The sequence below is a fragment of the Nerophis ophidion genome, linkage group LG26 (assembly GCF_033978795.1).
Source record: "Nerophis ophidion isolate RoL-2023_Sa linkage group LG26, RoL_Noph_v1.0, whole genome shotgun sequence".
In the NCBI taxonomy this organism is placed as follows: Eukaryota; Metazoa; Chordata; class Actinopteri; order Syngnathiformes; family Syngnathidae; genus Nerophis; species Nerophis ophidion.
This window is the reverse complement of record NC_084636.1, coordinates 32137656-32164563: the sequence shown is the minus strand read 5'-3', so window position 1 is coordinate 32164563 and position 26908 is coordinate 32137656. Positions and strand designations below refer to the sequence as shown.

The 26908-nt window shown below is 41.5% G+C and overlaps 1 protein-coding gene across 1 annotated transcript in view; it reads left to right on the top strand.

Annotated features, from left to right (window-relative positions):
• Positions 1–1679: 1679 nt before the first annotated feature.
• slc9a7 (solute carrier family 9 member 7) overlaps positions 1680–26908 on the top strand; it is a 66390-nt gene continuing 41161 nt past the window's right edge. The window contains exons 1-4 of the mRNA XM_061887947.1: positions 1680–2103; positions 21262–21464; positions 21527–21604; positions 25399–25475. Coding sequence (XP_061743931.1) covers positions 1695–2103; positions 21262–21464; positions 21527–21604; positions 25399–25475 — 767 coding nt within the window. The 5' untranslated portion in view covers positions 1680–1694. The remainder of the gene's footprint in view (positions 2104–21261; positions 21465–21526; positions 21605–25398; positions 25476–26908) is intronic.

The window sequence follows — 26908 nt, the reverse complement described above, 5'->3', positions numbered from 1 at the left end:
ACATGATAGTGTTGCTATTTTTGCATGTTAAAATGTAATGTTTATCATGTCTATGTGAGCTACATGCTAACATTACATTTCAACATGCAAAGTTAGCAACACTATCATATCTATGTGAGCTACATGCTGTGTTGCTAACTTTGCATGTTAAAATGTAACGTTAGCGTGTAGCTCACGTAACTATGGTAGTGTTGCTAACCTAGCATGATGTTAAAATGTAATGTTAGCATGTAGCTCACATAGACATGATAGTGTTGCTAACTTTGCATGTTAAAATATAATGTTAGCATGTAGCTCACATAACTATGGTACTGTTGCTAACCTAGCTGTTAAAATGTAATATTAGCATGTAGCTCAAATAGACAAGATAGTGTTGTTAACTTTGCATGTTAAAATGTAATGTTAGCATGTAGATCACGTAACAATGGTAGTGTTGCTATTTTTGCATGTTAAAATGTAATGTTTATCATGTCTATGTGAGCTACATGTTAACATTACATTTTAACATGCAAAGTTAGCAACACTATCCTGTCTATTGGAGCTACATGCTGTGTTGCTAACTTTGCATGTTAAAATGTAATGTTAGCATGTAGCTCACGTAACTATGGTAGTGTTGCTAACCTAGCATGATGTTAAAATGTGATGTTAGCATGTAACTCACATAGACATGATAGTGTTGCTAACTTTGCATGTTAAAATGTAATGTTAGCATGTAGATCACGTAACTATGGTAGTGTTGCTAACTTTGCATGTTAAAATGTAATGTTAGCATGTAGCTCACGTAACTATGGTAGTGTTGCTAACTTTGCATGTTAAAATGTAATGTTAGCATGTAGCTCACGTAACTATGGTAGTGTTGCTAACCTAGCATGATGTTAAAATGTAATGTTAGCATGTAGCTCACATAGACATGATAGTGTTGCTATCTTTGCATGTTCAAATGTAATGTTAGCATGTAGCTCACGTAACTATGGTAGAGTTGCTAACCCAGATGCTAAAATGTTACACACCTGAGAGATTAAAAAGAATGTGCTGACTCAGCCGGCGTCGTGACCTTTGACCCCAGACCGTTTCCTCTACCAGGGGACCAAAAAAAAATCCACTTCCTGTTTTGGAAGCGGTCTCCGGTGCAATGTCATCAAAAAACAAACCTTTTTTTTTTTTTTTTTTTTTTTTTTTTTCCAGTTTCACACGAGGACCACTTTATTTTCGTTCTTTTTTTAAATTTTTTTTTTAAAGGTTTATTCATAAATTTCAACAACAATAAGTCAAACAACAATATAAAACATTATGAAAACAGTACAAAACAGCGCCAGGGGGTTGTAAGTTCAAAATAATAAAAATAGAATACAAAAATATATATTTATATAATAAACAAAATGCAAAGCCGTAGGCTTATTCAGATTCATCAAACAACTTAAATTTGGAACACAACATCATCGTTTTCACAGCTTTTTTGTTGTTAGAGGTAGAGAGCGTTTTAATGTAAAGTTCCAGATCTTTTTTAAAGGCACAAAAGATAGGACTTGTATTAAGAAACTTACATTTATGAATATAAAACTTAGCCAATAAAATAATGAGGTTGCAAAGGTAGAATTCCTTTTCAAATTTTTGTTCATACGGTGCAAAACCAAAAATCACATCTTTATCAAAAAAACAAACCTCGGGACAGTGACTCAGATGGCCTCTCGTGCATGGGGGCGTGTCTACATGCCCCCGCCCCCGCCGACTCACCAAGCCCCGCCCCTCACGCCGCCCACCGTGTGTCTTTGAAGCGGCGGTGCGTAGTCTCCCGCGCTGACATGGCGTACAAAGAAGGAGCCGGTGTGCGCGCGCAGCTTCTCCGAGTCATGGACGAGCCCTCGACGACCACGACGGTGACGAAGATGATGGCGGCGGCGGTGATGATGATGGTGACGATGGCGGCGTCCGCCGGGGCGCAGGAGGCGGCGACGGAGAAGGAAGCGGAGGAAAGTCACCGCCAGGACAGCGTCAACCTTCTCACCTTCATCCTGCTCCTCACCCTCACCATCCTCACCATCTGGCTCTTCAAGCACCGCACCGTCCGCTTCCTGCACGAGACCGGACTGGCCATGATCTACGGTACTAGCGTGCACTGCAGCCGCCATCTTCATCTCATTAGTTAGCACTCCACTCATTAGGACCCTCAAGTCTCATCTAGGACACACATGAGGACCATCTAGACCAGGGGTCACCAACGCGGTAGCCCGTAAGGACCAGATGAGTCGCCCACTAGGCCTGTTCTAAAAATAGCTCAAATAGCAGCACTTACCAGTGAGCTGCCTCTATTTTTTAAAATTGTATTTATTTACTAGCAAGCTGGTCTCGCTTTGTTCGACATTTTTAATTCTAAGAGAGACAAAACTCAAATAGAATTTGAAAATCCAAGAAAATATGTCGATTGAGAGCGGGTGTGACGTTCATATGTTCTCAATATTTATGGTTTTATCGTTCATAGAAAAACATCAATTCCGTTCTGTTTTTAAGGCGGACTGTCATAACATTTTTAGCATTCAATCAGACTTTTTTGTGAGGGTTTTGTATTAGTTTTCCTAAAACTAGATAAACCGGCCCCCAGACACTTTTTTTTTCTCAGAATTTGGCCTCAGAGTTTGATCCTGTTCTGTCTCCCTGTAATGTTTGATCCTGTTCTGTCTCCCTATAATGTTTGATCCCGTTCTGTCTCCCTGTAATGTTTGATCCTGTTCTGTCTCCCTATAATGTTTGATCCTGTTCTGTCTCCCTGTAATGTTTGATCCTGTTCTGTCTCCCTGTAATTTTTTATCCTGTTCTGTCTCCCTATAATGTTTGATCCCGTTCTGTCTCCCTGTAATGTTTGATCCTGTTCTGTCTCCCTATAATGTTTGATCCTGTTCTGTCTCCCTGTAATGTTTGATCCTGTTCTGTCTCCCTATAATGTTTGATCCTGTTCTGTCTCCCTGTAATGTTTGATCCTGTTCTGTGTCCCTATAATGTTTGATCCCGTTCTGTCTCCCTGTAATGTTTGATCCTGTTCTGTGTCCCTATAATGTTTGATCCCGTTCTGTCTCCCTGTAATGTTTGATCCTGTTCTGTCTCCCTATAATGTTTGATTCTGTTCTGTCTCCCTATAATGTTTGATCCCGTTCTGTCTCCCTGTAATGTTTGATCCCGTTCTGTCTCCCTGTAATGTTTGATCCTGTTCTGTCTCCCTATAATGTTTGATCCTGTTCTGTCTCCCTGTAATGTTTGATCCTGTTCTGTCTCCCTGTAATGGTTGATCCTGTTCTGTCTCCCTGTAATGTTTGATCCTGTTCTGTCTCCCTATAATGTTTGATCCCGTTCTGTCTCCCTGTAATGTTTGATCCTGTTCTGTCTCCCTATAATGTTTGATCCCGTTCTGTCTCCCTGTAATGTTTGATCCTGTTTTGTCCTGATCTTTAATGGGATTGTGCTGAAAATTTTAATATCCCCTCGGCGACATAGCCCGGTTGGTTTAGTGGCCGTACCAGCAACTTGAGGGTTCCATGTTCGATTCCCGCTTCCGCCATCCTAGTCACTGCCGTTGTGTCCTTGGGCAAGACAGTTTACCCACGTGCTCCCAGTGCCACCCACACTGGTTTAAATGTAACTTAGATATTGGGATTCACTATGTAAAGCGCTTTGAGTCACTAGAGAAAAGCGCTATATAAATGTAATTCACTTCACTTCACTTCACTTAAAGACTTGGTCTTCACTTGTTTAAATAAATAAATTCATTTATTTTTTTTTACTTTTCTTCTTATAACTTTTAGAAAAACAATTATAAAGAAAAAATACAACCTTAAAAATGTTTTTAGGATTTTTAAACTGCCCCAAGTGGAGGAGTTCAAGTACCTAGGAGTCTTGTTCACGAGTGGGGGAAGAGTGGATCGTGAGATCGACAGGCGGATCGGTGCGGCGTCTTCAGTAATGCGGACGTTGTATCGATCCGTTGTGGTGAAGAAGGAGCTGAGCCGGAAGGCAAAGCTCTCAATTTACCGGTCGATCTACGTTCCCATCCTCACCTATGGTCATGAGCTTTGGGTCATGACCGCTGCTCCTCCACATCGAGAGGAGCCAGATGAGGTGGTTCGGGCATCTGGTCAGGATGCCACCCGAACGCCTCCCTAGGGATGTGTTTAGGGCACGTCCAGCTGGTAGGAGGCCACGGGGAAGACCCAGGACACGTTGGGAAGACTATGTCTGGCCTGGGAACGCCTCGGGATCCCCCGGGAAGAGCTAGACGAAGTGGCTGGAGATAGGGAAGTCTCGGCTTCCCTGCTTAGGCTGCTGCCCCCGCGACCCGACCTCGGATAAGCGGAAGATGATGGATGGATGGATTTTTAAAAACATATACCTTTTTTACCTTTTAAATTCCTTCCTCTTCTTTCTTGACAATTTAAATCAATGTTCAAGTAGATTTATTTTTTTATTGTAAAGAATAATAAATACATTCTAATTTAATTCTTCATTTTAGCTTCGTTTTTTTCGACGAAGAATATTTGTGGAATATTTCTTCAAATTTAGGATTAAAATTCCCCAAAAATATTCTGGCAAATTTAGAAAATCTGTAGAATTTAATTTAAATCTTATTTCAAAGTCTTTTGAATTTCTTTTAAAGTTTTTGTTCTGGAAAATCTAGAAGTAATAATGATTTGTCTTTGTTAGAAATATAGCTTAGTCCTATTTGTTACATATTCTAACAAAGTGCAGATTGGATTTTAACCTATTTAAAATATCCATCCATCCATTTTCTAACGCTTATTCCCTTTGGGGTCGCGGGGGGCGCTGGCGCCTATCTCAGCTACAATCGGGCGGAAGGCGGGGTACACCCTGGACAAGTCGCCACCTCATCGCAGGGCCAACACAGATAGACAGACAACATTCACACGTCATCAAAATTCTAAAATTAGTCTTAATCAGGAAAATTACGAAGGATGTTCCATAAATTATTTTAATTTTTTTTAAAAAGATTTGAATTAGTTAGTTTTTCTAGTCATTTTTTTCAGTTGAATTTTGAATTTTAAAGAGTCGAAATTGAAGATAAACTATGTTTCAAAATTTAATTTTAATTTTTTTCGTGTTTTCTCCTCTTTTAAACCGTTCAATTAAGTGTTTTTTTTCATCATTTATTCTCTACAAAAAACGTTCCGTAAAAGGAAAAAAACTGTATGACGGAATGACAGACAGAAATACGCTTTTTTTTTTTTAATATACAGTATATAGATTTATTTATTAAAGGTAAATTGAGCAAATTGGCTATTTCTGGCAATTTATTTAAGTGTGTATCAAACTGGTAGCCCTTCGCATTAATCAGTACCCAAGAAGTAGCTCTTGGTTTCCCTGCTGTAACACCGCATTCCCCGATTTCCCGGTAGACTCTCGAATTTCAGTGCCCCTCCCGAAAATCTCCCGGTGCAACCATTCTCCCTAATTCCACCCGGACAACAACATTGGGGGTGTGCCTTAAACGCACTGCCTTTAGTGTCCCCTACAACCTGTCAAGTCTGTTTTTCCTCCTCACAAACAGCGTGACGGCCCAGTCACGTAATATATGTGGCTTCTACACACATGTAAGTAAATGCAAGGCATACTTGATCAACAGCATACAGGTCACACTGAGGGTGGCCATATAAACAACTTTAACACTGTTGCAAATATGCGCCACACTGTGAACCCACACCAAACAAGAATGACCAACACATTTCGGGAGAACATCTGCACCAGGGGCGCCCACACTTTTTCTGCAGGCGAGCTACTTTTCAATTGACCAACTCGAGGGGATCTACCTCATTTATATATATCATTTATATTTATTTATTTATGAAAGAGACATTTTTGTAAACAAGTTAAATGTGTTTAATGATAATACAAGCATGTGTAACACATATAGATGTCTTTCTTTCACAAAGACAAGAATATAAGTTGGTGTATTACCTGATTCTGATGACTTGCATTGATTGGAATCAGACAGTAATGATGATAACGCCCACATTTTCAAATGGAGGAGAAAAAAAGTTGTCCTTTCTGTACAATACCACATGAAAGTGGTTGGTTTTTGGCATCTAATTCATCCAGCTTCCATACACTTTACAAGAAAAACATTGGCGGCAAATTCCGTAGCTTGCTTGATTGACATTCACGGCACCCGAGGGTCTAGTGAGATGACGCTGGCTGCTGCCGGTTCTTTATTATGAAAAAATGACAGAGAGGAGGGCGAGAAACACTTTTTATTTCAACAGACTTTCGCGCCGTCCCTTCCGTCAAAACTCTAAAGGCCGACTGCACATTTCCTATCTTCACAATAAAAGCCCTGCTTCATGCTGCCTGCGCTAACAAAATAAGAGTCTCGGAAAGCTGGCGTGCACAAGTGATGTGCACGCCAGCTTTCTGAGGGATCGCTTGTGCACGCCAGTTTTCCCAGACTCTGTATTTAGTTAGCGCAGGCAGCATGAAGCAGGGCTTTTATTGTGAAGATAGGAAATGTGCAGTCGGCCTTTAGAGTTTTGACGGAAGGTACGGGGCGAGAGTCTGTTGAAATAAAAAGTGTTTCTCGCCTTCCTCTCGGTCATATTTTCATAATAATGATCTTGCAGCAGCCAGCGTCATCTCCCAAGACCCTCCGGTACCGTGAATGTCATTTAAGTGACGTCTTGGTGAAGATTGATGATCACTAATTTTTAGGTCTATTTTTTTTTTAAAAGCCTGGCTCGAGATCGACTGACACACCCCCCGCGGTCGACTGGTAGCTCGCGATCGACGTAATGGGCACCCCTGATCTGCACCATAACACAACATGAACACAACTTAACAAATACCCAGAACCCCTTGCAGCACTAACACTCTCCGGACCGCTACAATATACACCCCCTAACCCCACCCATCTGAGCCCCGACTTTAACTGAGCAGTAAAAAGGCCTGAATGGTTGATTTATTCATGATTTTATTTTCAAATGAATTAGCCTCTGGAAAAAGTTCATGTTAATATTTACCTCAGAAGGCTGCAAATACAAAAGAGGCATTCAAATTTTATTTAAATTTGATTTGATATGCCATTGATATTTTTTTAATTATTAATATTATTATTTCAAACTCAATTTTGCATGTCACTATAAAGTTATATAGGCCTTGCTTGTTCAATATTCAATGAAAAACTTGTTTGAGTCCCTATTAAAAGATTAATTTGTTCAACCTCGGCCCGCGGCTTTGTTCAGTTTTAAATTTTGGCCCACTCTGTACTTGAGTCTGACACCCCTGTTCTAGATCATTCTTTTTTCTTTTTTTTTTGTCATGAAAAATTGAGGTTTTTTGGGTTGGTGCACTCATTGTAAGTGTATCTTGTGTTTTTTATGTTGATTTAATAAAAAAAGAAAAAAAAATATTCTGCAGCCCGATACCGGGCTCCTTCATCCTTTAATTTGTCAGTTTGTGGCCTTCAGTGGGAAGAGTTTGGTGTGGAAGAGGCTTCTGGACAACAATTCCACACAAATGTGCCAGAATGTGCCAGAATGTGCCAGAAAGTCTTCTCACATGAGTGCTGACTCCACATTTTCTTGACTTTCTTTAACTTCTTGACGTCAAATAGGTGTGATGATAAGCATAGAACAGAGGTTGGGCAACAATCTGATACTGATCTGTTATCATTAAAAAAAAAAAAACAAGCATGTGATGATATGTGCTTGCATGTAATATGTGTGATAGCCTGATATCATGTGCGGTACAAGCAGTCCTACTGAGTGTTTATTTGTGTGTGATATCATGTGCGATACAATCAGTCCTACTGAGTGTTTACTTGTGTGTGATATCATGTGCGGTACAAGCAGTCCTGCAGAGGGTTTACTTGTGTGTGATATCATGTGCGATGCAAGCAGTCCTGCAGAGTGTTTACTTGTGTGTGATATCATGTGCGATGCAAGCAGTCCTGCAGAGTGTTCACTTGTGTGTGATATCATGTGCGATGCAAGCAGTCCTGCAGCGTGTTTACTTGTGTGTGATATCATGTGCGGTACAAGCAGTCCTGCAGAGGGTTTACTTGTGTGTGATATCATGTGTGATGCAAGCAGTACAGCAGAGTGTTCACTTGTGTGTGATATCATGTGCGGTACAAGCAGTCCTGCAGAGGGTTTACTTGTGTGTGATATCATGTGTGATGCAAGCAGTACAGCAGAGTGTTTACTTGTGTGTGATATCATGTGTGATGCAAGCAGTACAGCAGAGTGTTTACTTGTGTGTGATATCATGTGCGATGCAAGCAGTCCTGCAGAGTGTTCACTTGTGTCTGATATCATGTGCGGTACAAGCAGTCCTGCAGAGTGTTTACTTGTGTGTGATATCATGTGCGATGCAAGCAGTCCTGCAGAGTGTTCACTTGTGTGTGATATCATGTGCGATGCAAGCAGTCCTACTGAGTGTTTACTTGTGTGTGATATCATGTGCGATGCAAGCAGTCCTGCAGAGTGTTCACTTGTGTGTGATATCATGTGCGATGCAAGCAGTCCTGCAGAGTGTTTACTTGTGTCTGATATCATGTGCGGTACAAGCAGTCCTGCAGAGTGTTCACTTGTGTGTGATATCATGTGCGGTACAAGCAGTCCTGCAGAGTGTTTACTTGTGTGTGATATCATGTGCGATGCAAGCAGTCCTGCAGAGTGTTCACTTGTGTGTGATATCATGTGCGGTACAAGCAGTCCTGCAGAGTGTTTACTTGTGTGTGATATCATGTGTGATGCAAGCAGTACAGCAGAGTGTTCACTTGTGTGTGATATCATGTGCGGTACAAGCAGTCCTGCAGAGGGTTTACTTGTGTGTGATATCATGTGTGATGCAAGCAGTACAGCAGAGTGTTTACTTGTGTGTGATATCATGTGCGATGCAAGCAGTCCTGCAGAGTGTTCACTTGTGTCTGATATCATGTGCGGTACAAGCAGTCCTGCAGAGTGTTTACTTGTGTGTGATATCATGTGCGATGCAAGCAGTCCTGCAGAGTGTTTACTTGTGTGTGATATCATGTGCGGTACAAGCAGTCCTGCAGAGGGTTTACTTGTGTGTGATATCATGTGTGATGCAAGCAGTACAGCAGAGTGTTTACTTGTGTGTGATATCATGTGCGATGCAAGCAGTCCTGCAGAGTGTTTACTTGTGTGTGATATCATGTGCGATGCAAGCAGTCCTACTGAGTGTTTACTTGTGTGTGATATCATGTGCGATGCAAGCAGTCCTGCAGAGTGTTCACTTGTGTGTGATATCATGTGCGATGCAAGCAGTCCTGCAGAGTGTTTACTTGTGTCTGATATCATGTGCGGTACAAGCAGTCCTGCAGAGTGTTTACTTGTGTGTGATATCATGTGCGATGCAAGCAGTCCTGCAGAGTGTTCACTTGTGTGTGATATCATGTGCGGTACAAGCAGTCCTGCAGAGTGTTTACTTGTGTGTGATATCATGTGCGGTACAAGCAGTCCTGCAGAGTGTTTACTTGTGTGTGATATCATGTGCGATGCAAGCAGTCCTGCAGAGTGTTTACTTGTGTGTGATATCATGTGCGGTACAAGCAGTCCTACTGAGTGTTTACTTGTGTGTGATATCATGTGTGATACAGGCAGTCCTGCAGCGTGTTTACTTGTGTGTGATATCATGTGCGGTACAACCAGTCCTACTGAGTGTTTACCTGTGTGTGATATCATGTGCGGTACAAGCAGTCCTGCAGAGTGTTTGCTTGTGTGTGATATCATGTGCGATGCAAGCAGTCCTACTGAGTGTTTACTTGTGTATGATATCATGTGCGATTCAAGCAGTCCTGCAGAGTGTTTACTTGTGTGTGATATCATGTGCGATACAAGCAGTCCTACTGAGTGTTTACTTGTATGTGATATCATGTCCGATGCAAGCAGTCCTGCAGAGTGTTTACTTGTGTGTGATATCATGTGCGATACAACCAGTCCTACTGAGTGTTTACTTGTGTGTGATATCATGTGCGGTACAAGCAGTCCTACTGAGTGTTTACTTGTGTGTGATATCATGTGCGATACAAGCAGTCCTGCAGAGTGTTTACTTGTGTGTGATATCATGTGCAGTACAAGCAGTCCTACTGAGTGTTTACTTGTGTGTGATATCATGTGCGGTACAAGCAGTCCTGAAGAGTGTTTACTTGTGTGTGATATCATGTGCGGTACAAGCAGTCCTGCAGAGTGTTTACTTGTGTGTGATATCATGTGCGATACAAGCAGTCCTGCAGAGTGTTTACTTGTGTGTGATATCATGTGCGATACAAGCAGTCCTGCAGAGTGTTTACTTGTGTGTGATATCATGTGCAGTACAAGCAGTCCTGCAGAGTGTTTACTTGTGTGTGATATCATGTGCGGTACAAGCAGTCCTGCAGAGTGTTTACTTGTGTGTGATATCATGTGCGATACAAGCAGTCCTGAAGAGTGTTTACTTGTGTGTGATATCATGTGCGATACAAGCAGTCCTGCAGAGTGTTTACTTGTGTGTGATATCATGTGCAGTACAAGCAGTCCTACTGAGTGTTTACTTGTGTGTGATATCATGTGCGATGCAAGCAGTCCTGCAGCGTGTTTACTTGTGTGTGATATCATGTGCGATGCAAGCAGTCCTGCAGAGTGTTCACTTGTGTCTGATATCATGTGCGGTACAAGCAGTCCTGCAGAGTGTTTACTTGTGTGAGATATCATGTGCGATGCAAGCAGTCCTGCAGAGTGTTTACTTGTGTGTGATATCATGTACGATGCAAGCAGTCCTGCAGAGTGTTTACTTGTGTGTGATATCATGTGCGATACAAGCAGTCCTGCAGAGTGTTTACTTGTGTGTGATATCATGTGCGATGCAAGCAGTCCTGCAGAGTGTTTACTTGTGTGTGATATCATGTGCGATACAAGCAGTCCTGCAGAGTGTTTACTTGTGTGTGATATCATGTGCGATGCAAGCAGTCCTGCAGAGTGTTCACTTGTGTCTGATATCATGTGCGGTACAAGCAGTCCTACAGAGTGTTTACTTGTGTGTGATATCATGTACGATGCAAGCAGTCCTGCAGAGTGTTTACTTGTGTGTGATATCATGTGCGATACAAGCAGTCCTGCAGAGTGTTTACTTGTGTGTGATATCATGTGCGATGCAAGCAGTCCTGCAGAGTGTTTACTTGTGTGTGATATCATGTGCGATGCAAGCAGTCCTGCAGAGTGTTCACTTGTGTGTGATATCATGTGCGATGCAAGCAGTCCTGCAGAGTGTTTACTTGTGTGTGATATCATGTGCGGTACAAGCAGTCCTACTGAGTGTTTACTTGTGTGTGATATCATGTGCGATGCAAGCAGTCCTGCAGAGTGTTTACTTGTGTGTGATATCATGTGCGATACAAGCAGTCCTGCAGAGTGTTTACTTGTGTGTGATATCATGTGCGATGTAAGCAGTCCTGCAGAGTGTTTACTTGTGTGTGATATCATGTGCGATACAAGCAGTCCTGCAGAGTGTTTACTTGTGTGTGATATCATGTGCGATGCAAGCAGTCCTGCAGAGTGTTTACTTGTGTGTGATATCATGTGCGATACAAGCAGTCCTGCAGAGTGTTTACTTGTGTGTGATATCATGTGCGATGCAAGCAGTCCTGCAGAGTGTTCACTTGTGTCTGATATCATGTGCGGTACAAGCAGTCCTACAGAGTGTTTACTTGTGTGAGATATCATGTGCGATGCAAGCAGTCCTGCAGAGTGTTTACTTGTGTGTGATATCATGTACGATGCAAGCAGTCCTGCAGAGTGTTTACTTGTGTGTGATATCATGTGCGATACAAGCAGTCCTGCAGAGTGTTTACTTGTGTGTGATATCATGTGCGATGCAAGCAGTCCTGCAGAGTGTTTACTTGTGTGTGATATCATGTGCGATGCAAGCAGTCCTGCAGAGTGTTCACTTGTGTGTGATATCATGTGCGATGCAAGCAGTCCTGCAGAGTGTTTACTTGTGTGTGATATCATGTGCGGTACAAGCAGTCCTACTGAGTGTTTACTTGTGTGTGATATCATGTGCGATGCAAGCAGTCCTGCAGAGTGTTTACTTGTGTGTGATATCATGTGCGATACAAGCAGTCCTGCAGAGTGTTTACTTGTGTGTGATATCATGTGCGATGTAAGCAGTCCTGCAGAGTGTTTACTTGTGTGTGATATCATGTGCGGTACAAGCAGTCCTACTGAGTGTTTACTTGTGTGTGATATCATGTGCGGTACAAGCAGTCCTACTGAGTGTTTACTTGTGTGTGATATCATGTGCGATGCAAGCAGTCCTGCAGAGTGTTTACTTGTGTGTGATATCATGTGCGATACAAGCAGTCCTGCAGAGTGTTTACTTGTGTGTGATATCATGTACGATGCAAGCAGTCCTGCAGAGTGTTTACTTGTGTGTGATATCATGTGCGATACAAGCAGTCCTGCAGAGTGTTTACTTGTGTGTGATATCATGTGCGATGCGAGCAGTCCTGCAGAGTGTTTACTTGTGTGTGATATCATGTGCGATGCGAGCAGTCCTGCAGAGTGTTCACTTGTGTGTGATATCATGTGCGATGCAAGCAGTCCTGCAGAGTGTTTACTTGTGTGTGATATCATGTGCGGTACAAGCAGTCCTACTGAGTGTTTACTTGTGTGTGATATCATGTGCGATGCAAGCAGTCCTGCAGAGTGTTTACTTGTGTGTGATATCATGTGCGATGCAAGCAGTCCTGCAGAGTGTTTACTTGTGTGTGATATCATGTGCGGTACAAGCAGTCCTACTGAGTGTTTACTTGTGTGTGATATCATGTGCGATGCAAGCAGTCCTGCAGAGTGTTCACTTGTGTCTGATATCATGTGCGGTACAAGCAGTCCTGCAGAGTGTTTACTTGTGTGTGATATCATGTGCGATGCAAGCAGTCCTGCAGAGTGTTTACTTGTGTGTGATATCATGTGCGATGCAAGCAGTCCTGCAGAGTGTTTACTTGTGTGTGATATCATGTGCGGTACAAGCAGTCCTGCAGAGTGTTTACTTGTGTGTGATATCATGTGCGATGTAAGCAGTCCTGCAGAGTGTTTACTTGTGTGTGATATCATGTGCGATGTAAGCAGTCCTGCAGAGTGTTTACTTGTGTGTGATATCATGTGCGATACAAGCAGTCCTGCAGAGTGTTTACTTGTGTGTGATATCATGTGCGATGCAAGCAGTCCTGCAGAGTGTTCACTTGTGTCTGATATCATGTGCGATGCAAGCAGTCCTGCAGAGTGTTCACTTGTGTCTGATATCATGTGCGGTACAAGCAGTCCTGCAGAGTGTTTACTTGTGTGAGATATCATGTGCGATGCAAGCAGTCCTGCAGAGTGTTTACTTGTGTGTGATATCATGTACGATGCAAGCAGTCCTGCAGAGTGTTTACTTGTGTGTGATATCATGTGCGATACAAGCAGTCCTGCAGAGTGTTTACTTGTGTGTGATATCATGTGCGATGCAAGCAGTCCTGCAGAGTGTTTACTTGTGTGTGATATCATGTGCGATACAAGCAGTCCTGCAGAGTGTTTACTTGTGTGTGATATCATGTGCGATGCAAGCAGTCCTGCAGAGTGTTCACTTGTGTCTGATATCATGTGCGGTACAAGCAGTCCTACAGAGTGTTTACTTGTGTGTGATATCATGTACGATGCAAGCAGTCCTGCAGAGTGTTTACTTGTGTGTGATATCATGTGCGATACAAGCAGTCCTGCAGAGTGTTTACTTGTGTGTGATATCATGTGCGATGCAAGCAGTCCTGCAGAGTGTTTACTTGTGTGTGATATCATGTGCGATGCAAGCAGTCCTGCAGAGTGTTCACTTGTGTGTGATATCATGTGCGATGCAAGCAGTCCTGCAGAGTGTTTACTTGTGTGTGATATCATGTGCGGTACAAGCAGTCCTACTGAGTGTTTACTTGTGTGTGATATCATGTGCGATGCAAGCAGTCCTGCAGAGTGTTTACTTGTGTGTGATATCATGTGCGATACAAGCAGTCCTGCAGAGTGTTTACTTGTGTGTGATATCATGTGCGATGTAAGCAGTCCTGCAGAGTGTTTACTTGTGTGTGATATCATGTGCGATACAAGCAGTCCTGCAGAGTGTTTACTTGTGTGTGATATCATGTGCGATGCAAGCAGTCCTGCAGAGTGTTTACTTGTGTGTGATATCATGTGCGATACAAGCAGTCCTGCAGAGTGTTTACTTGTGTGTGATATCATGTGCGATGCAAGCAGTCCTGCAGAGTGTTCACTTGTGTCTGATATCATGTGCGGTACAAGCAGTCCTACAGAGTGTTTACTTGTGTGAGATATCATGTGCGATGCAAGCAGTCCTGCAGAGTGTTTACTTGTGTGTGATATCATGTACGATGCAAGCAGTCCTGCAGAGTGTTTACTTGTGTGTGATATCATGTGCGATACAAGCAGTCCTGCAGAGTGTTTACTTGTGTGTGATATCATGTGCGATGCAAGCAGTCCTGCAGAGTGTTTACTTGTGTGTGATATCATGTGCGATGCAAGCAGTCCTGCAGAGTGTTCACTTGTGTGTGATATCATGTGCGATGCAAGCAGTCCTGCAGAGTGTTTACTTGTGTGTGATATCATGTGCGGTACAAGCAGTCCTACTGAGTGTTTACTTGTGTGTGATATCATGTGCGATGCAAGCAGTCCTGCAGAGTGTTTACTTGTGTGTGATATCATGTGCGATACAAGCAGTCCTGCAGAGTGTTTACTTGTGTGTGATATCATGTGCGATGTAAGCAGTCCTGCAGAGTGTTTACTTGTGTGTGATATCATGTGCGGTACAAGCAGTCCTACTGAGTGTTTACTTGTGTGTGATATCATGTGCGGTACAAGCAGTCCTACTGAGTGTTTACTTGTGTGTGATATCATGTGCGATGCAAGCAGTCCTGCAGAGTGTTTACTTGTGTGTGATATCATGTGCGATACAAGCAGTCCTGCAGAGTGTTTACTTGTGTGTGATATCATGTACGATGCAAGCAGTCCTGCAGAGTGTTTACTTGTGTGTGATATCATGTGCGATACAAGCAGTCCTGCAGAGTGTTTACTTGTGTGTGATATCATGTGCGATGCGAGCAGTCCTGCAGAGTGTTTACTTGTGTGTGATATCATGTGCGATGCGAGCAGTCCTGCAGAGTGTTCACTTGTGTGTGATATCATGTGCGATGCAAGCAGTCCTGCAGAGTGTTTACTTGTGTGTGATATCATGTGCGGTACAAGCAGTCCTACTGAGTGTTTACTTGTGTGTGATATCATGTGCGATGCAAGCAGTCCTGCAGAGTGTTTACTTGTGTGTGATATCATGTGCGATGCAAGCAGTCCTGCAGAGTGTTTACTTGTGTGTGATATCATGTGCGGTACAAGCAGTCCTACTGAGTGTTTACTTGTGTGTGATATCATGTGCGATGCAAGCAGTCCTGCAGAGTGTTCACTTGTGTCTGATATCATGTGCGGTACAAGCAGTCCTGCAGAGTGTTTACTTGTGTGTGATATCATGTGCGATGCAAGCAGTCCTGCAGAGTGTTTACTTGTGTGTGATATCATGTGCGATGCAAGCAGTCCTGCAGAGTGTTTACTTGTGTGTGATATCATGTGCGGTACAAGCAGTCCTGCAGAGTGTTTACTTGTGTGTGATATCATGTGCGATGTAAGCAGTCCTGCAGAGTGTTTACTTGTGTGTGATATCATGTGCGATGTAAGCAGTCCTGCAGAGTGTTTACTTGTGTGTGATATCATGTGCGATACAAGCAGTCCTGCAGAGTGTTTACTTGTGTGTGATATCATGTGCGATGCAAGCAGTCCTGCAGAGTGTTCACTTGTGTCTGATATCATGTGCGGTACAAGCAGTCCTACAGAGTGTTTACTTGTGTGAGATATCATGTGCGATGCAAGCAGTCCTGCAGAGTGTTTACTTGTGTGTGATATCATGTACGATGCAAGCAGTCCTGCAGAGTGTTTACTTGTGTGTGATATCATGTGCGATACAAGCAGTCCTGCAGAGTGTTTACTTGTGTGTGATATCATGTGCGATGCAAGCAGTCCTGCAGAGTGTTTACTTGTGTGTGATATCATGTGCGATGCAAGCAGTCCTGCAGAGTGTTCACTTGTGTGTGATATCATGTGCGATGCAAGCAGTCCTGCAGAGTGTTTACTTGTGTGTGATATCATGTGCGGTACAAGCAGTCCTACTGAGTGTTTACTTGTGTGTGATATCATGTGCGATGCAAGCAGTCCTGCAGAGTGTTTACTTGTGTGTGATATCATGTGCGATACAAGCAGTCCTGCAGAGTGTTTACTTGTGTGTGATATCATGTGCGATGTAAGCAGTCCTGCAGAGTGTTTACTTGTGTGTGATATCATGTGCGGTACAAGCAGTCCTACTGAGTGTTTACTTGTGTGTGATATCATGTGCGGTACAAGCAGTCCTACTGAGTGTTTACTTGTGTGTGATATCATGTGCGATGCAAGCAGTCCTGCAGAGTGTTTACTTGTGTGTGATATCATGTGCGATACAAGCAGTCCTGCAGAGTGTTTACTTGTGTGTGATATCATGTACGATGCAAGCAGTCCTGCAGAGTGTTTACTTGTGTGTGATATCATGTGCGATACAAGCAGTCCTGCAGAGTGTTTACTTGTGTGTGATATCATGTGCGATGCGAGCAGTCCTGCAGAGTGTTTACTTGTGTGTGATATCATGTGCGATGCGAGCAGTCCTGCAGAGTGTTCACTTGTGTGTGATATCATGTGCGATGCAAGCAGTCCTGCAGAGTGTTTACTTGTGTGTGATATCATGTGCGGTACAAGCAGTCCTACTGAGTGTTTACTTGTGTGTGATATCATGTGCGATGCAAGCAGTCCTGCAGAGTGTTTACTTGTGTGTGATATCATGTGCGATGCAAGCAGTCCTGCAGAGTGTTTACTTGTGTGTGATATCATGTGCGGTACAAGCAGTCCTACTGAGTGTTTACTTGTGTGTGATATCATGTGCGATGCAAGCAGTCCTGCAGAGTGTTCACTTGTGTCTGATATCATGTGCGGTACAAGCAGTCCTGCAGAGTGTTTACTTGTGTGTGATATCATGTGCGATGCAAGCAGTCCTGCAGAGTGTTTACTTGTGTGTGATATCATGTGCGATGCAAGCAGTCCTGCAGAGTGTTTACTTGTGTGTGATATCATGTGCGATGCATGCAGTCCTGCAGAGTGTTTACTTGTGTGTGATATCATGTGCGATGCAAGCAGTCCTGCAGAGTGTTTACTTGTGTGTGATATCATGTGCGGTACAAGCAGTCCTGCAGAGGGTTTACTTGTGTGTGATATCATGTGCGATGCAAGCAGTACAGCAGAGTGTTTACTTGTGTGTGATATCATGTGCGATGCAAGCAGTCCTGCAGAGTGTTTACTTGTGTGTGATATGTGCGATGCAAGCAGTCCTGCAGAGTGTTTACTTGTGTGTGATATCATGTGCGATGCAAGCAGTCCTGCAGAGTGTTTACTTGTGTGTGATATCATGTGCGATGCAAGCAGTCCTGCAGAGTGTTCACTTGTGTGTGATATCATGTGCGGTACAAGCAGTCCTACTGAGTGTTTACTTGTGTGTGATATCATGTGCGATACAAGCAGTACAGCAGAGTGTTTACTTGTGTGTGATATCATGTGCGATGCAAGCAGTCCTGCAGAGTGTTTACTTGTGTGTAGGGCTGGGCGATATATCGATATAAACGATACATCGCGGGTTCGTCTCTGTGCGATTATAGAAAATGACTATCGTAATATTCGAGTATACATTCTCACGCAGTTGCTTTTAGCTGCGGGCATTACACTACAGTCTCTTCTCACTCCTTCTCGTCTCTCCTTCTCACAGAGACGTAAAACAAGCCCGCCTTCCTACATGCGTCACATCCTGTCACGCGTGTAACGTCGTACGCTCTCGCCGAGAGAGCTGAGGCTGCGGCAGCTGAGGCGGGTCGTGCAAGCGCAGGGAGTGACATTACGAGAGAGAAGGTGCGAAACTGACCACAAATGGAGGAAGAACAATTAGTGCCCAAAAAAACAGCAGCTCCACTAGTCCAGTAGTGATGGACTAGTGGAGCGGTTGAACCGCAGCATGCAGCAGCAGCTGGCCATCCGGTTCAAAGTTCCACAAGCTGCACCACTGCCCTGCTGATGTTGGTTTGGGAGATCTGGACACCTGCTGAGTTGGCGTTTGGGAGACCACCGGGCAGCCCCGAGGATCAACCGGGACTGGAATACGCTCGGAAGTTTCAAGATCGGATGGAAGCAGCACACTCCTTTGCGCGAGACCAGTTGGAGAAGGCGGGTTTAAGGCAAAAGAGGAACCATGACGTGCGGAGCAAGGGCCTGGCGAGCTGGTCTGGGTGTTGTTGAGTTTGACCGGGGAATTTAAACTGCTGGTCTCTCCCAAGTTCTTTCGATGACACAAGCTGATTCTAAATCAATCCCAGACAGAGGAAGATATAAAATACTTTATTCCAAAGCTTTGGGAGACCAATCTACCTACAACACCTTTCAATCGCAATGCCCAAATTGATCTAACATTCAAACGGGAGGAGACTACTTCTTCAATCCGCAAACAGCCCCCGCCCTCCCCATATGGGACATACAGGTTCCTTGTTCCTAAAGGTTCCTAATGATAAGATATTTAGGAAGTACTCCAACTTCCTACATTCCAAAGCTTCAAGGTTAACACACACACAGTTGACTTGCAGACAACCAGAAAGAGAACAAATGGAAAAACACTAGCTGTTTCAAATATGACTACAGAAAGAAATAACTCTAAAATATGGATATATGTAGATATCTATCTCCGTCAGTGTACACGCCCTAAAGAAAAAAAGGACCTTGCCCCAAGTTGGACAGTCATTGGGACGGTCCGTGTAGGGTAAGTAGTGTATAGAGTTGCAGTGTCCCCTAAGGGCCGAAAGGTTGTTCTGCTTAGAGACCGTTTGGCACCCTACAGGGGTAGAGAAGTTCCCCAGTTTGAGGCGGCACCTGCCTCGCCAGATGGCACTGGACAGTTAGTGGATCAAGGTTACCCATATTCCACTATTGTTGTCCCCGTTCAGCCGTTAGCGCCACGTGTTGATGGACCTGAGTTTGAACAGGTGGCTAACAGCAGCTCGTGTATGTGTGTGCATTATTTTGGAACTACCGGCAAGTTACCGCTTGTTAATTAAGCGATTGAAAAGCGCATCCTCGTTTGTGTGACTCCTTCTCACCGCGGGCATTACAGTATGCTAGATTATTTTTTATTGCTAATTTTATATGTATACACCTCAGTCATATTGTGGTACTTGATGCATGCTAACATTAGCAGGCTAGATTTTTTTTAACTACATACAACTCAGTGTCACATATTTTGGTATTTCGCTAATGCTATTTTAGCATTATAGCACAGTACTGTTAGCATGCTAGCCTTTTCAGCTCATTTTGCTGATATTTTTGCTTGCGTGACGCTATCCGGCCAGAGAGCTAACTGTTAGCATCTCAGTGCGGCTTTGGCTCTTCATTATTGCCAGTAAATGTCAAGCGAGATTTGATCTTCTACAAACCCCGTTTCCATATGAGTTGGGAAATGGTGTTAGATGTAAATATAAACAAAATACAATGATTTGCAAATCATTTTCAACCCATATTCAGTTGAATATGCTACAAAGACAACATATTTGATGTCCAAACTGATAAACATTTTTTTTTGCAAATAATGTTTAACTTTAGAATTTGATGCCAGCAACACATGACAAAGAAGTTGGGAAAGGTGGCAATAAATACTGATAAAGTTGAGGAATGCTCATCAAACGCTTATTTGGGACATCCCACAGGTGTGCAGGCTAATTGGGAACAGGTGGGTGCCGTGATTGGGTATAAAAACAGCTTCCCAAAAAATGCTCAGTCCTTCACAAAAAGGATGGAGCGAGGTACACCCCTTTGTCCACAACTGAGTGAGCAAATAGTCAAACAGTTTAAGAACAACGTTTCTCAAAGTGCAATTGCAAGAAATTTAGGGATTTCAACATCTACCCTCCATAATATCATCAAAAGGTTCAGAGAATCTGGAGAAATCACTCCACGTAAGCGGCATGGCCGGAAACCAACATTGAATGACCGTGACCTTCGATCCCTCAGACGGCGCTGTATCAAAACCTGACATCAATCTCTAAAGGATATCACCACATGGGCTCAGGAACACTTCAGAAAACCACTGTCACTAAATACAGTTCGTCTCTACATCTGTAAGTGCAAGTTAAAGCTGTAAGTATGCAAAGCAAAAGCCGTTTATCAACAACATCCAGAAACACCGCCGGCTTCTCTGGGCCCGAGAGCATCTAAGATGGACTGATGCAAAGTGGAAAAGTGTTCTGTGGTCTGACGAGTCCACATTTCAAATTGTTTTTGGAAATATTCGACATTGTGTCATCCGGACCAAAGGGGAAGCAAACTATCCAGACTGTTATCGACGCAAAGTTCCAAAGCCAGCATCTGTGATGGTATGGGGGTGCATTAGTGCCCAAGGCATGGGTAACTTACACATCTGTGAAGGCACCATTAATGCTGAAAGGTACATACAGGTTTCGGAACAACACATGCTGCCATCTAAATGCCGTCTTTTTCATGGACGCCCCTGCTTATTTCAGCAAAACAATGCCAAGCCACATTCAGCATGTGTTACAACAGCGTGGCTTCGTAAAAAAAGAGTGCGGGTACGTTCCTGGCCCGCCTGCAGTCCAGACCTGTCTCCCATCGAAAATGTGTGGCGCATTATGAAGCGTAAAATACGACAGCGGAGACTGTTGAACGACTGAAGCTCTACATAAAACAAGAATGGGGAAAAAAATTCCACTTTCAAAGCTTCAACAATTAGTTTCCTCCGTTCCCAAATGTTTTTTGAGTGTTGTTAAAAGAAATGGTGATGTAACACAGTGGTGAACACGCCCTTTCCCAACTACTTTGGCACGTGTTCTAAATTCTAAATGAATTATTATTTGAAAAAAAAAAATAATAATAATGTTTGAGTTTGAACATCAAATATGTTGTCTCTGTAGTGCATTCAACTGAATATGGGTTGAAAAGGATTTGCAAATCATCGTATTCCGTTTATATTTATATCTAACACAATTTCCCAACTCATATGGAAACGGGGTTTGTAGATCGTTATTGTAACGCTCCCTCATGTGTCCTGCAGGGCTGCTGGTGGGCGTCATCCTGCGCTACGGCATCCCCGCCACCAGCTACCACAACAGGAGCCCCCCCAGCTGCTCTCTGGCCACGCGGCCCACCAGCAGCCTGGTGCTCAACGTCAGCGGCAGGCTGTTGGAGTTCACCCTCAAGGGCCAGATCGACTCGGCCGACATCCACAACGTGGAGCAGAACGACATGTTACGCAAGGTGAAGCCGGGAAAATACGCCTTTTCTACTGCGCTCCACTAACCCCTGACGCTCCCGCACAGGTGACCTTTGACCCCGAGGTGTTTTTCAACATCCTGCTGCCTCCCATCATCTTCCATGCGGGTTATAGCCTGAAGAAGGTGAGAGCTCTCCACCCAGCATCCTCATCTACACTAAACTATTGTTTGTCATCTTTGCACTGGGCGGCCATTTTTGTAGTCCTTTGATAGTGGAGTGTAAATAATCCATACTGTGTAGTCCATTTGTGTACTGACTATTGTATAATTTTCTACCAGTCATCTTTGCACTGAGCGGCCATTTTTGTAGTCCTTTGTTGGGGGAGTGTCAATACTACATACCGCGTAGTCAATTTATGTACTGAATATTGTGTAATTTTCTACGACTTTGGCCATTTTTGTAGTCCTTCGTTAGTGTAGTGTAAATACTACTTACTGTGTAGTCCATTTGTGTACTGACTATTGTGTCCTTTTTTACCAGTCATTATTGCACTGAGCGACCATTTTTGTAGTCCTTTGCCAGTGTAGTGTAAATATTACGCACTGTGTAGTCCATTTGTGTACTGACTATTGTGTCCTTTTCTACCAGTCATCTTTGCACTGGGCAGCCATTTTTGTAGTCCTTTGTTAGTGTAGTGTAAATATTACGCACTGTGTAGTCCATTTGTGTACTGACTATTGTGTCCTTTTCTACCAGTCATTTTTGCACTGGGCAGCCATTTTTGTAGTCCTTTGTTAGTGTAGTGTAAATGCTACTCATTGTGTAGTCCATTTGTGTACTGACTATTGCGTAATATTCTACCAGTCATCTTTGCACTAGGTGGCCATTTTTGTAGTCTTTTATAGTGTACTGCAAATACTACATACTGTGTTGTCCTTTCCTACCAGTAATCTTTGCACTGGGCAGCCATTTTTGTAGCCCTTTGTTAGTGTAGTGTAAATATTACGCACTGTGTAGTCAATTTATGTACTGAATATTGTGTAATTTTCTACGACTTTGGCCATTTTTGTAGTCCTTTTGATAGTGTAGTGTAAATACTACATAGAGTGTAGTCCATTTGTGTACTGACTAATGTCTCCTTTTCTACCATCCATCCATTTCCTACCGCTTGTCCCTTTTTTGGTGTCGCGGAGGGTGCTGGAGCCTATCTCAGCTGCATTCGGGCGGAAAGTGGGGTACACCCTGGACAAGTCGCCATCTCATCACAGTCCTTTTCTACCACTTTGGCCATTTTTGTAGTCCTTCGTTAGTGTAGTGTAAATACTACTTACTGTGTAGTCCATTTGTGTACTGACTATTGTGTCATTTTTTACCAGTCATTATTGCATTGAGCAACCATTTTTGTAGTCCTTTGTTAGTGTAGTGTAAATATTACGCACTGTGTAGTCCATTTGTGTACTGACTATTGTGTCATTTTTTACCAGTCATTATTGCACTGAGCAACCATTTTTGTAGTCCTTTGTTAGTGTAGTGTAAATATTACGCACTGTGTAGTCCATTTGTGTACTGACTATTGTGTCATTTTCTACCAGTCATTTTTGCACTGGGCGGCCATTTTTGTAGTCCTTTGTTGGGGGAGTGTCAATACTACATACCGCGTAGTCAATTTATGTACTGAATATTGTGTAATTTTCTACGACTTTGGCCATTTTTGTAGTCCTTTTGATAGTGTAGTGTAAATACTACTTACTGTGTAGTCCATTTGTGTACTGACTATTGTGTCATTTTCTACCAGTCATTTTTGCACTGGGCGGCCATTTTTGTAGTCCTTTGTTGGGGGAGTGTCAATACTACATACCGCGTAGTCAATTTATGTACTGAATATTGTGTAATTTTCTACGACTTTGGCCATTTTTGTAGTCCTTTTGATAGTGTAGTGTAAATACTACATAGAGTGTAGTCCATTTGTGTACTGACTAATGTCTCCTTTTCTACCATCCATCCATTTTCTACCGCTTGTCCCTTTTTGGGGTCGCGGAGGGTGCTGGAGCCTATCCCAGCTGCATTCGGGCGGAAAGCGGGGTACACCCTGGACAAGTCGCCACTTTATCACAGTCCTTTTCTACCACTTTGGCCATTTTTGTAGTCCTTCGTTTGTGTAGTGTAAATACTACTTACTGTGTAGTCCATTTGTGTACTGACTATTGTGTCATTATTGCACTGAGCGACCATTTTGTAGTCCTTTGTTAGTGTAGTGTAAATATTACGCACTGTGTAGTCCATTTGTGTACTGACTATTGTGTCATTATTGCACTGAGCGACCATTTTTGTAGTCCTTCGTTTGTGTAGTGTAAATACTACTTACTTTGTAGTCCATTTGTGTACTGACTATTGTGTCATTATTGCACTGAGCGACCATTTTTGTAGTCCTTTGTTAGTGTAGTGTAAATATTACGCACTGCGTAGTCCATTTGTGTACTGACTATTGTGTCCTTTTCTACCAGTCATCTTTGCACTGGGCAGCCATTTTTGTAGTCCTTTGTTAGTGTAGTGTAAATATTACGCACTGTGTAGTCCATTTGTGTACTGACTATTGTGTCCTTTTCTACCAGTCATTTTGCACTGGGCAGCCATTTTTGTAGTCCCTTTGTTAGTGTAGTGTAAATACTACTTATTGTGTAGTCCATTTGTGTCCTGACTATTGCGTGATTTTCTACCAGTCATCTTTGCACTAGGTGGCCATTTTTGTAGTCTTTTATAGTGTAGTGCAAATACTACATACTGTGTTGTCCTTTTCTACCAGTAATCTTTGCACTGGGCAGCCATTTTTGTAGTCTTTGTTAGTGTAGTGTAAATATTACGCACTGTGTAGTCCATTTGTGTACTGACTATTGTGTCCTTTTCTACCAGTCATTTTTGCACTGGGCAGCCATTTTTGTAGTCCTTTGTTTGTGTAGTGTAAATATTACGCACTGTGTAGTCCATTTGTGTACTGACTATTGCGTAATATTCTACAGTCATCTTTGCACTAGGTGGCCATTTTTGTAGTCCTTTATAGTGTAGTGCAAATACTACATATTGTGTTGTCCTTTTCTACCAGTAATCTTTGCACTGGGCAGCCATTTTTGTCGCCCTTTGTCAATGTAGTGTAAATATTACTTATTGTGTAGTCCATTTGTGTACTGACTATTGCGTAGTTTCCTACCAGTCATCTTTGCACTGGTCAGCCATTTTTGTAGTCCTTTGTTAGTGTAATGTAAATACTACATACCGTGTAGTCCATTTGTGTACTGACTATTTGGACATTTTCTACCAGTAATCTTTGCACTGGGCGGCCATATTTGTAGTCTTTTGTTAGTATAGTGTATATACTACATACCGTGTAGTCCATTTTGTGTCCTTTTCTCCCACTTCATCTTTGCATATGGCGGCCAACAAGTACTGTGACTTTAAGCAGTTTACAAGTAATGTTTACGGGGTTAAAGTTCACGTAAAGATAAACAAATGTTCACATATTTGATCTAAAACTGGTTCGATTATGCAACTCCCCCCCCCCCCACCCCCGCCTCCCACACACACAAAACAACAGATAACAAAGCAACAATGTCACAAAAATAAAATATACATGTGAATAATATTATAAAAACATAAAAAGTCCACAAAATAATAGAAAAACTAACGATGTCACAAAAATAAAATGTATAAAAATATACATATAAATACAATTATAACAATAAGGCCACAAAACAACAGAGAAAAAAGTAACAGTGGAACACACATAAAATATGTAATATAAATAAATAAATAAAGATATAAAAGAGGTCAGGTGGATACATCCGCCTGTACTCAAGTGTAGGAACATTTCTCTGAATTTATTTCAAATGTTGCAAGAATGTTTTCTCACCAAAGTCTTTTTTCTTCTTCTTCTTTTTCTTCTTCTTCTTCTTCTTCTTCTTCTTCTTCTTTTGTCTCTCAGAAACTCTTCTTCAGGAATCTGGGCTCCATTCTCACCTACGCCTTTCTGGGCACCGCCGTGTCCTGTTTCGTCATCGGGTGATTATTATTATTGTTATTCATATTTATTGTTTCGTCATTTGGTGTTTATTATTATTGTTAGTCATATTTACTGTTTCGTCATCGGGTGAATATTATTATTGTTATTCATATTTATTGTTTTGTCTTTGGGTGATTAATATTAGTGTTATTAATATTTATTGTTTCTTCATTGAGTTATCTATATTATTGTTATTATTATTATTTATTGTTCCGTAATTGGGTGATTAATAATATTATTATCAATATTCATTGTTTTGTCATCGGGTGATTAATATTTTTGTTATTTTTGTTTATTGTTTTGTCATTGGATGATACAATTATTATTATTAACATTTATTGTTTTGTCATTGGGTGATTAATATTATTGTTATTATTATTAGTATTATTATTTGTTGTTTTGTCATCGGGTGATTACTATTATTGTTGTTATTGTTATTATTATTTGTATTACTTATTGTTTCCTCATCAGGTGATTATTATTATTGTTACTATCATTTATTGTTTTGTCATTGGGTGAATAAAATATTAGTATTATTATTATTTATTGTTTCATCATTGGGTGATTAATATTATAGTTATTATTATTTCTTGTTTCGTCGTCAGGTGATTAATATTATTGCTATCATTTTTGTTTGTATTAGTATTATTATTTATTGTTTCGTCACCGGGTGATTAATATAATTGTTATTTATTGTTTTGTCATCGGGTGATTAATATTATTGTTATTGTTATTATTATTATTATTATTATATATTGTTTCACCATTGGGTGATGAATATTATTGTTATTATTATTTATTGTTTTGTCATCGTGATTAATATTATTGTTATATTATTATTAGTGTTATTATTTATTTGTTGTCATTGGGTGATTGATGTTATTGTTATTATTATTGGTAATATTATTTATTGTTTTGTCATCGGGTGATTAATATTATTGTTGTTATTGTTATTATTTGTGTTATTACTTATTGTTTCCTCATCGGGTGATTATTATTATTGTTACTATAATGTATTGTTTTGTCATTGGGTGATTAATATTATTGTTATTATTAGTATTGTTATTTATTGTTTCATCATTAATATTATAGTTATCATTATTTATTGTTTTGTCATCGGGTGATTAATATCATTGTTGTTATTAGTAGTATTATTATGTATTGTTTCGTCATTGGGTGATTAATATTATTTTTGTTTATTTTTTTGTGATTGTTGATTAATATTGTTATTATATTTATTGTTAATATTATTACAATTTATTGTTTCATGATTGGGTTATTAATATTATTGTTATTATTGTTGTTACCATTTTTTGTTTTGGGATCAGGTGAATAATATTATTGTTATTGTTATTATTGTTGTTATTATTTTATTTTATTTTATTGGAGTATGCCATTTGGACAAAAGTGTTGGGACCAAGAGTTGGTTAAC